The 12,176-nt window shown below is 38.8% G+C and overlaps 1 protein-coding gene across 1 annotated transcript; it reads left to right on the forward strand.

Annotated features, from left to right (window-relative positions):
* Nucleotides 1–237: 237 nt before the first annotated feature.
* Nucleotides 238–9,551, forward strand: bean1 (brain expressed, associated with NEDD4, 1; the record flags this gene model as incomplete). The annotated part of the gene is made up of 3 exons (XM_083550981.1): nucleotides 238–382; nucleotides 607–721; nucleotides 9,137–9,551. 3 exons carry the CDS (start codon nucleotides 238–240, stop codon nucleotides 9,429–9,431), a joined length of 555 nt encoding a protein of 184 aa, XP_083407107.1. The 3' UTR covers nucleotides 9,432–9,551.
* Nucleotides 9,552–12,176: the final 2,625 nt, after the last annotated feature.

Consider the following 12,176-nt stretch of genomic DNA (forward strand, 5'->3'; position numbering starts at 1 on the left):
TAATCTGTATGTCTTTGTCTTTGTCTTTGACCCCCCCCCCCCCCCCATTCTTTCTTACTGTCCTGTCTGCCTGTAATTCTGTCTCTGTATCGATTTGTTTGTCTCATTCTCTCTCTCTCTCTCTCTCTCTCTCTCTCTCTCTCTCTCTCTCTCTCTCTCTTACACACACACACACACACACACACACACACACACACACACACACACACACACACTGTGTGTGTATAGTAATTACACATGATTGTTGCCGTGATTATGTGTGTATTCGTGTCTCCATTGGTGGTGGCCGGCATTGTCATTGGCCTGGTGCTCTTCCTCTCCCTCATCATCATCATAATTGGCAGTATAAGGAAGAAAAAACACTTAAACCTCAACACGGATGGTAAGTTCTAACAAACACACACTTCAGATACACTCTAAACACAGTGTTTCTTTAACAATTCTCTAACAGCCATAATAAAAAAAAAAAAGAAGTTCCTGGATCAATGGCCCAACTAACAATGTGTGTTTAAACCCACCATTGGTAGAAATGTACCTGATGTTACAGTTGTTACAATTCTCTTTTTCTTACAGCTACAGATAGGTTTTCTTTTGCATGTTTGACAGATGAGCTGAGGTCAGAGTGTGTGGATGAGTTTCCTCCTGCATTTGACTTTGACTCGTACCCAGAGACACTCTCCATCCCACAGATCAGTGCCCTTTATCCTGATGCACCACCTCAGTGAGTGACTTTTGACCTTTGCTCTATGTTTGTGTGTTTGTTTGTTAGAATTTGTGTGTTTGTTTGTTAGAATTGACCATATAGAACTTCCCAATGGCCAACAGTATGACAAGACAGCCTCTACTCTCCACTTCTGTAATGTCATGTCCTCTACCACACTAAATTTGTATACAGTAGAACTTCGGGTTACGAGTAACTTTAAATATGAGCAAATTGGAATACGAGCATTAATTTTGAATACATTTTGTATTAGGTTGCGAGTGTTGCATTGGCCTGCGAGCAAAAATTTTGCAGTTAACAGTACTGTATAGTATCGTGACAATGGCTCGCAAGATGATTAAGAAAGATGGGAAGAAGAAGGAGATGATTACCGTAGAAATGAAAAAGGAAATTATCGCGACACTTGAACAAGGTATGCATGTGGCAGACCTTGCAAAACTGTACAATCGTACATCTACGATCTACGATTTCCAAGAAGTAACCCACTCCTCCTCCTCTCTCGTCTCCCTCACGCCAGCCATGATTCCCCTCAAAGGTAAAGTGCGAGTTAACTTGTCAATTATTTCTATTTCTTATTGTGAATTATTAATGTTTATTCATTTCTGATGTTAGGGGTTATAATTTGTACAATATTTACATTACAAAACCCTTAAAAATGAGTGTGTATATGTGTATTTATGGACGTGTGGAACGCATCGAGTGAATTTCCTTAATTTCTTATGGGAAAAATTATTTTAGTATACGAGCGTTTTAGGTTGCGAGCTCGCTCCCAGAACGAATTAAACTCATAACCCGAGGTACTACTGTACTTGGCTTGATTCCTTTATTTGGCTCCTCATCTTTAAAGCAGGTACTAAAGCTTACAGTAACCTAGGAGCACTATGTCTGGTCACACAAAAGGTTCTGTAATGTTTTCTGTTAATCTAAGCTGCTTCTCCAGGTCCACACTTATTTTCAGATTGATCTAGCACTGTGTCCATACACACTTTTGATACACTCCTACCATCTAGTTTGCAAGCAGTTTCTGGACCCTTGCTCTTACCTCTTTCTGGACTGGTAGTATAAACCATTTCCTCACAGTTCACACATTGAAGCCAGCCTGGGATATTTCTGGTTGGCTTGCCTCTCCATACTGCAGCATCTCTTTCTGCTGAGTATGAACTCCTTACACAGGCTGCTTTTTGGAAGCTTCTGTTGTTCTCAAATAAAATGATGCTTCTCAGGCTTCATGGCATACATAGATACCTGCTAGGGTACTGACTGCTCCTTCTCTCCAAGCTCTCCATGCTTAAATAGACAAATGTGTAAATAAGTGATGGCATTAACAATGTGTTTAAATGATTTTATGAATTTTATCAGTTTTGTTTATGTGATGTAGGAATTACTCATAAAATTGCCCCAATTGTATTTTTTTGTAAAATGAAATGCAACAGTACATTTTCTTCATTGTCTGTGAAGTTTATCTTTCATTTTTTCAATGTTTTGAGAGTTTTGTCATATATGGATGTTTTGACCCTGTAAAATTCAGTAAGAGGTGACAAACAGGATAAATTATTGAACAGGATAATTAACTGAGCTGCCATTTAGATCAAACCCTCTGCGTATCCATCTATTCTGTCAGCAGGAAACACTGCCATTTATAATGCCATTTATAAAACACACACACACACACACACACACACACACACACACAAACATGCACACACACGCACGCACACACCCACACACTCACACACACACACACACACAAAGTGAGGGAGGACCAACACACGCACAGAACACACACAAACACTACTACTATTACTACTGCTGGTACTACTTTAAACCATACTTATTTTTTTATTCCAGTCTTCCTTTTTTTTTACTTTTCAATCTTTCATTCTTCACATGTACATGTATATGTGTGTCTGCATGTGTATGCTTGTGTGTGTGAGATAGCATCTTGGCTTGATCCCATTAACAGATGAGAGCTTGTACAACAGTGCCAGGTCAGATATACACTCCCATGGCCCCAATGTGTGTGCTTGTGTGTGGGAGTGTTTTCTGTGCGTGCGTGCGTGCGTGCGTGCGTGCGTGCGTGCGTGTGTGTGTGTGTGTGTGTGTGTGTGTGTGTGCCACAGATGGTGGAGGTGAACTCTGAGCTCAGGCCGCACATATGATCCGAAAACCTGTGGAGCACATAAACCAGAGCTTCCGACAGGGAGAAAGTGCGCACACACACACACACACACACACACACACACACACACACACACACACACACACACACATAATTTCAAGGCTTAGTTACACATGTTTACATTTTTATTGTGATTTACATAATGTGTTCAAGGTTTTTTTTTTACATCATTCAATCAATAATACCTCAGTTTACATCCCCTTACAAACTGTATAGTTAAAACCTATCTTTGTTTATTATTTTATTTCACTAGTTTTTTTTACTAGTTTTCCATATTTCTATAGCACCAGCACACCATGACAAATCCCTTGTACATGCAACCCATGATACTAAACATACTCACCATTACACATGAAAAATAAATCATCAGGGACAAAAAAACTGCGAAGATGATAATATGTTTTAACATAAAGACAAGACAGAAATTAAAAAGAAGGTAAAATAAAACACATTATAATATTTGAGTATGGGCATGGCGAGTGTGTTATAACGTCTCTAGGTTACGTATGTTACCCAGGTTCCCTGAGTACAATGCTTTGCAAAAACAATTCTGCATTGCCCATGCTCTGAATCATGTGTGTAATCTGTCCAACGAAAAACCCCACCGGTTACATCACGACCCGGAATCTACAGTATAAAATGCGCATGTGGTGGAGCTAGCTAGCTGAAAGGGAAGGAAGTGCCGCAAGGAGTGTGACTTGGAAATGCAGCGTCTCATTCCCTCAGGGACCCTGGGTTACATACTTAACCTAGAGTCCCCAGGAGTGACAGAGCCATAGAGAGAGCTTGAAGGTCCTCAACCCTCTTCAGGGAGAAGAAGAAAGGTGGTCTTGACCGACAGAAACCTGAGGGCCACATTGGCCAAGAGTTCAAAGGGATGCTTAGACAGGGCCTCCAAAAAAAGGCCAGGTCCCACTCAGGTACTCTGGGTCACCCAGTTAACTTGGTCCAACTGGTGATGCTCCCACCACAAACAGATCAGGCACCATTTAGCGGCATACAACCTCTTAATGGAGGGAGCTCTGGAATGGTCTATACTACCTTAGTAGAGAGACCAGCATCTAAGAACTGTGGCGCCTCAGGGGCCACAGCCAGGGTGACCCCTGCCTGGGAGAGAAGATCCCTCCTGGGAAGAATTTCCCTAGGAGGTTGTTCAAAAAGGGCCACAAGGTCCACAACCATTGTCTGCCCTGCCATCGAGAGGCCACCTGGAGATGGGCTCCATCTCATCGATCTCTCTCCAGAACTTCCAGGAGCAGCGCAATGGGTGAAAGGCGTACAGGCACAGGCTCGGCCACGTCTGTACCATGGTGTCCAGCCAAAAAGGGGCTGGGTGAGTGAGGGAAAACCAGAGGAGACTGTTCACTTGTGCTCTGCAAAGACTTCCTCCATATCTGCTCCACCAGCTCTGGGTGGAGCCTCCATTCCCCAGGCCTCACACCCCTTGCTTCGAAAGGCCGTCTGGTCCCTGGTTTAAGTACCCTGGGATGTAAGCTGCCCTCAAGGAGAGCAGTCTTCCCTGGGCCCACAGGAGCATCTGATGCACCAGCCTGTATAGGGGGCGAAATCACAGACCCCCCTGATGGTTAATATAGGAGACCACCGATGTGATGTCTGTACAGACTAGCAAATGGCGGTCCCTTAGGTCTGGCAAAAAAGTGCTTCAAGCCAGAAGCACAGCTAGCATCTCCAGGCAGTTGATGTGCCAAGTGAGACAGAGCCCACTCCTCCGGATCGGAGCGGGAGACAGTTGTACTGGCATAAAGATTGAATCCCACTCTTAATAAGTTGGTTCTCTGTACTGGAGAAAGCATACTCTCCTTGGCGTTTAGTCTTAGCCCCAGCTCCTTCATATAGGCGAGAACAACATCTCGATGCCAGGCTGCCAAAAGCTCTGATTTAGCTAATATCAACCAATCATCAATATAGTTCATAATAAGGATGCCCCAGAGCCTCAGTCACATTCATGCATTTTGTGAAGGTGTAGGGTGAAAACGCAAGGCTGAATAAAAGGACCCTGTATTGGTAAGCTTTGGAACTGAAAGCAAACCTCAGAAACTTTCTGTGGAAAGGTGGGATGGATACATATCTCCTACGTGATGGATCGTAACTCCGCACTATTTTTAGGTCACGTCCCTAAATCCCTCAAGTTAGCAGTTATTAAGCCCCTCATTAAGAAACCTAATTTGTATCCAAACACGCTATCAAATTACAGACCTATTTCAAATCCCATTTATGTCTAAGATTTTAAAAAGATTGTCCCTGCCCAGTTATGTTCCCACTTACAAGAGAACAATTATTTTTGAAGAGTTTCAGTCAGGTTTTAGGCCCCATCATAGCACAGAAACTGCTCTAGTTAAAATCACCAATGACCTGTTTCTAGCTTCAGACCTAGGCTTTAGCTCGCTGTTAATTTTACTAGATCTTAGTGCTGCATTCGACACTATAGATCATGATCTCCTCCTAGATCGCTTACAAAATTAAATCGGCATTCAGGGACAGGCATTAAGCTGGTTTAAATCCTACCTGTCGGATCGTTACTACTTTGTAGACTTAAATGGAGAGCTATCCAGGTTAATGCTAGTAAATTATGGCATGCCTCAAGGTTCAGTTCTAGGACCCTGCCTTTTTACAATATACATGCTTCCCTTAGGAAACATTATTAGAAGGCATGGAATTAGCTTCAACTGTTATGCTGATGATACCCAGCTATATATCTCATCAAAACCAGGAGATACAGCTCAATTAGCTCGGATAACTGAGTGTATTAATGAAATAAAAGACTGGATGACCCATAACTTTCTACCATTAAATTCTGATAAGATGGAGATTTTGCTCATTGGCCCTAAAACCAGTGGACAGAAGCTCTAGCATTTCAACCTGCATTTAGACGGATGTTCTGTAACTACTAGTTCAATGGTAAAAGACCTGAGAGGTATTTTAAACAGCAACTCTTTCAAAAATCATCAAGTTTAAAAAACAGCCTTCTTTCACCTTAGAAATATTTCTAAGCTAAGAAACATGTTATCTATATCTTTTGCAGAGAAGCTCGTCCATGCGTTCAGGACCTCCAGAATAGACTATTGTAATGCATTACTAGGTGGATGTCCTGCATTGTTAATAAACAAGCTTCAGTTCGTTTAGAATGCAGCAGCCAGAGTTCTCACAAGGTCAAGGAAATATGATCATATAACCCCAATCTTATCGTCCATACACTGGCTACCTGTCAAGTTTCGAATCGACTACAAACTACTGCTTCTTGATTATAAAACACTAAATGGTCCACTCCCATGTATCTATTCAGATATAACACACTACATGGTTACATGTATTATGGGTATTATTATGGTCGCACTCCTTGAGATCTCAAAACTCTGGACTTCTAGTAGTTCCTAGAATAGCAAAGTCCACTAAAGGCGGTAGATCATTCTCACATTTAGCTTCTAAACTTTGGAATAGTCTTCCTGACAGTGTTCGGGGCTCAGACACACTCTTCCAGTTTAAGTGCAGATTAAAAACTTATCTTTTTTAGCAAAGCCTACACATAACATACGTCACATATCATAAACTTGTGCTCCAGTACATCTGATCAAATGCACATTATCAACTTGTGCTGTTAATATCATGGACAGCAGCCACGCTAATTCTCTCCACTGCTTCTCTTTCTCTTCCCATCCCGAGGCATCCTGAGGTTTGGCCAGGTCCAGTCACGTCCCACTTCAGGAAGATTATGGACCTTTAAATAAATAGATGCGGAACTCGCAATCTTCCCGTACCACCCATAGACGTACCAGTGCCAGCTGGATCCCACTTCATGTTTCTAGTTTTGACATTGGACCTCCTAGAGTGTTTAAAGGTGCTGGCATGGATAAGCTGGTGTTGGATCTGTGATGATCGCAAATGTTGAGCTATTTTATGAGTTGCTCAGTAGCTCCTAGTTTTATAACCATAATGACTGTATAAGATTGTAGAAAGAATTACTTATAATCTTACACTCCAGTGTTCTGTATTGTTTAAAGATTTATGATCACACTCTTAATGTCACCCAAATGAGGATGGGTTCCCCCTTTTTGAGTCTGGTTCCTTTCAAGGTTTCTGTAGCTCTCCCCAGTAATTTCACGAGCACAAGGATTCTCTGATGACAGGCTATTTATTGACTGCTTCCAACTTAGGATGCCTTAGGATGCTGTGAGAACTAATTACACAAAAAAATAAGAATGTATAAAGACATAAATAAATAAAACAAATAAACCTTGTCTCTGTAACCCTTTTAAACAAAGTTAAATTAAATTTAAACAGCCTAACTATAGACTTTGCACAGATATCGCTCTTTTCCACATAGCAACACAATGCACATTATTCACATTCAAATAAATGAAAAACTTACTTCATTGGCTGCTTATTACCAAAGGAGAACTTATTCTTGCATCTGCTGTCCTTTTTAACTCCAGATGAATAAAATATAAACATTTCAATGTGAAAACGCTTCATCTTTCCATGTGGCGCAGACATCTTTCCACTTGAGTCGCTCTGAGCTTTTCATAATAAAAGTCTCTGTTCAAACAACTCTGGTTAAGCAGATTTAAAGTGAAAAGATCTTTAACAAAACATTAATAAAAAATTATTAAATATGCATGAAATATAAACTGACTTCTCTGTCAGTTACAGTTTCTTCCTCATAACATCTTGACTGTTGTTTTCTGTAAAGCTGCTTTAAAACAATGTCTGTTGTAAAAAGCGCTATAGAAATAAACTTCACTTGACTTGACTTGATTTGATACGTCCTTTAGATCTATTGAGACAAATCAGTCCTCGGATCTGATGTGAGACACAACCTGCTTTAGCGTCAGCATTTTGAACTTAAGTCTCAATAGTAAGCAGTTCAGCTTATGTAGATCTAGAATAGGACACTACCCCCCGTCCTTTTTGGGAAGTATGAAATACCGGCTGTAGAACTCTCTGTCTGATGGAGGGACCACCTCAATGGCCTCCTTCCTCAGGAGAGTGTCTACCCCTTGTTCCATGACCAGAGCCTGCTCAGGTCCCACAAGAGTGACGAGACCCGAACTATATCATATAGCCTCTGTCTACAGTACGCTGGACCCATCGAGACACGTCTGGCAGAGCTTCCCATGCTGCCTACACATTCCATTAGAGAGAAAACGTTGGGGCTGAAGAGGCAGGTCTAGTAAGGTTTAGCCCAGGACCTGGACACCTTAGTGTGCAGTGTGCAGTGTGCGGCAGGCCTCGGTGTGGCGGCAGTGACACAGGTTGCAGAAAGCGCTCGTCCAGATTACTGGACGGACGGCGTTCTGTTGCTTAGTCGGCCAAGTGACATTCAGCTTGGCAACCGCGCAAGTCACTGCCTTTAACATCTCCTCAAACAGGACCGGTTGTGAGGGCATGTCTATGGGCAAAAAGGCATTCTTGGGAGAAGATGCTGGATCTAGCAGGAGCAAGGGTAAAACCCGTTTTAAATCTCCTGCCAGGTCCCAATGCAAGCCTCATGACCTTAATTGCCGCTTCGCCTCAGCAGAAGCATCCCTTCCTGGCAAAATGCCCAGAAAATCCTGTGTCAGGATTTCTTGGCTGAAGCCCTCCTATTAAAGATGATGGTCCTCAGATCTGTCACCCCACAGGACAGGTGCATTTTTGTGTATAGAGCAGGAGCTACACCCTGGTGCAGCCAGGACATTTATCCCTAAAATATTTACTCCTCCAGATAAGCCTTGTCTCGATTTATTACATGATTTCTCCAATTGGCCCTAAATATCTCAGGTTATTGATTCCTCCAGCTCCACTTATGTCTGGATAGCCCCTTTTCTTTTTTAGAATGGCAATCATGAATTAGATGTAGTGTAACAGTTTTTGTGGGTACAGGAAAATTACAAATAAATATTTTCATTATGATTGCACTTCTCTTGGCAAGCAGCAAAGTTACAGTTATACATCTATATGTGAATATTTTAGCTTTCCTTGTATGTTTATTGATTCTTACCATTAGCCTACTTGTAAGTTATTCTGTATTACTTCTCCTTCAGATTGTTTTTCTAATGCTGCTGTCTCACAGCTGTTTTAATTTATTTTCTTGTTTGTTTATTTCCATGTTCTTATTAAATGAACAAATAAATAATGATTTGGATGATGGTTAATGTTATGTTAATTTGTTATAATTGGTAAATATTTTATTTTATTAAATGAATTAATTGTTTATGTATATTTTTCTATTCTTTCAGTTATGATGAGTGTGTGGGACGAGACGCAACACAAATATTCACTCCTACAGATGATCCGCCTCCGTATTCACACATCTCACAAATACACACCTGCATAGAGGAGCATTCTGAAGTTACTTCCTGGTGGTCTGCACATACACATGTAGCTTCCCATCATTCTATCAGATTGCAGGAGGTTTCTTCTGTGTTTGTTTTGTCTTTGGATGAACTGCCTTCATACGAGGCTGCGATGGAGCAACTGAATCGAACTATTCCACTGATTCCCAATGAAGATGCGAAACACATCACTGAATAAACACACACACTGTGTGAGACTCTCTGTGTGCGTGCGTGCGTGCGTGCGTGTGTGTGTGAGAGACTGACAGGCATCTTCATTTGTTTAGAAAATATTCTACAGTAAAATATTTGAAAACTCACATTTACTAAAATGTTGTTACAAAAAAATTTTTGTAGAATTTTATTTCATCTCCAACACTGAGAACCAAAGATATAATTATCATGTTTCAGATAAAATACTTTGTGTTAAAATATCTATAATTACTTCTGTAGTTAATCTATACAGATAATAGTTTACCAGAAAAAACGATTTTTCCAACAAAAACATTTGTTAACAGATTTATTTTTAGATATATTTTTGTCTATTTATTTACTAAAGATAGATTATTAAAATGTGGAGTGGTTGTTCAATTTAAGCAGAAACACAAGGTGTTTTTCATGATATAAAACTAAATTGCAGACATTTGTCTGATTACCAACATCTTGCGAAATTATTTTGAAACTAATTCTGTGTGCTGATATCATGTTACATCGTTATGCTGGCAGAGTATTTTTTCTGGTTAGTTGTTCTATGCTGACTAGGCAAGAAAATGCATCATAGTTTTAATATTATAAAAAATTATTCTAACCTTCTAATCATTATTCAAACATTATAAAGATTATTTAACCCCTTAGTGTAATGTTAGCTACCTTATTGAATAATTAGTTCATGCATGCTCTGTAACTTTAGCAACAATGTGTTACATTTTTAACACATACGTGATAATAGTTATTTAAAGGTACAATAAATAACTATACTTTAACTATATTATTCAATGAAACATATTGAAGGCATAAAAATCACAAGAGTGCTTAAATTCTGTTTCTGTAAACTTTGTTTTATTTGTACATTTTTTGCTTATTTGTTGTTTAAAGAGCAATTTAAATTGATAAAACTTTAAATCTTTCTAGTGTCATCATTTAAAATAAATGTTTGTACTTTCCTGATGTGAAAAATTTACTGAAAGATATTTATAGAAATTCAGCTATTGTTTGATTTTCCATTTGTCTTCCGTCATCATCAACAAAAAAATATTCAATGCAAATACATATATTGTTGTTTTCCTTTGTCTTTAATATCATGTGGCAGTATCTCATCTAACTTGTTGCTGTGTCACAGGTTTCAATTAATGAAATAACTATAATTAAATTAATAAAATAATTCATACTAAATAATAACTAACGGTACAATTTATTATTATTATTATTATTATTATTATTATTATTATTGTTGTTGCTGTTGATATTGTTATTGTTATTGATTAATTATTTGTACTTGTTTTTGTTTCTGTCTTTTAAAGCACAGCTTGGCCATTTATTTAAATGTTTTTAACTTTTATTCCCTGATAATCGTGATTGTTTAAAACCCATACAATAATCTGTAAATAATCTAAGAATGACCACAAAATACAATACAATACAAATTTGTGTTAAAATTGATTTTTCATTGTGTTTATTGCTGACTTTAAAACGAAGTTGCTGATGTAAACAGTAATATGGTCAGGTTAATGGTTCTTACTATGTGACAGCGTGGCGCCCTCTCGTGGTTTTGAGCGGTTTGTGCAGGTACGCGGCTCTGTGTCATTACATCATCTGCAGTCTGATTCGTGCTATTTGCTATATACACATCTACTGATTTAACCTGCGTGCTGTAACGATCATCCTGGACACACTGAATGTCCAAACTTTATAAATCTAAATGCTTTATCTTTGAGTTAGGGATGGAGTACAATCTGATGAACTACTAATTTTTACTGCTGCATTATCTAGAGCAGGGGCCATCAACCTTTTTGAAACTAAGAGCTTGGGTACCGATTAATGTGAAGGGCTACCAGTTTGATACACACAGTTTTCAGTTTGATCTGAAATAACAAATTTGCTCAATTTACCTTTTATTATGTTATTATTAATAATTAATAATATTAATCTATGTGAAGACACTGGTCATGTTAATGTTCTCATAATAATTATCAACAATAATTTAAAAAGTAGGAAACAGCTATTTTTAGTTTATTTTTGTTGGTGACCCCTGATCTAGAGCATCCTGACCAAGTCCATCACTGTGTGGTACGGAGGCTCCACAGTGTGTGAACGCAAGGCCCGGAAAATGCGGTCCAAAACCGCCCAACTCATCACTGACATCCAACTACCTGCAATTGGACAGGTACACCACAGCAGATGTCTTGCAGAGCTTACAACATCATCTAGGACTCTCACATCCCAGTCACAAACTGTTTAAGCTCCTTCCATCAAAAATTAAATACAGCAGTTTCAGGTCCAAATTGTACTTTTCAACAGCGTGTATATATATATATATATATATATATATATATATATATATATATATATATATATATATATATATATATATATATATATATATATATATATATATATATATATATAATATGCTGTACATATACTTACATTTATATGCACGTCAATTTGCGTTAACAAAAAAAAATGACAACACAGATTAGGTATGCGGATTATGTTCGAAAAATAAATTTCGATATGAGAATATCCTTAAATACAAGGTATATAAATTACTATGTATATTTATTTTACATGTTCTGAAACAGAAACGAACATGAAGTCATGACGTCATTGGCTTTACAAGTTTGCGGCTCGGCAAAACATTTCCATGGTAACAGCGGCGCCTCTGATTGGTGGGGATTTCTTTTGGAATTCTGGGTAATGTGGTGTTTCATGGAGAATACAACAA

The sequence above is a fragment of the Silurus aristotelis genome (genome assembly GCF_946808225.1).
Source record: "Silurus aristotelis genome assembly, chromosome: 9".
Taxonomy (NCBI): Eukaryota; Metazoa; Chordata; class Actinopteri; order Siluriformes; family Siluridae; genus Silurus; species Silurus aristotelis.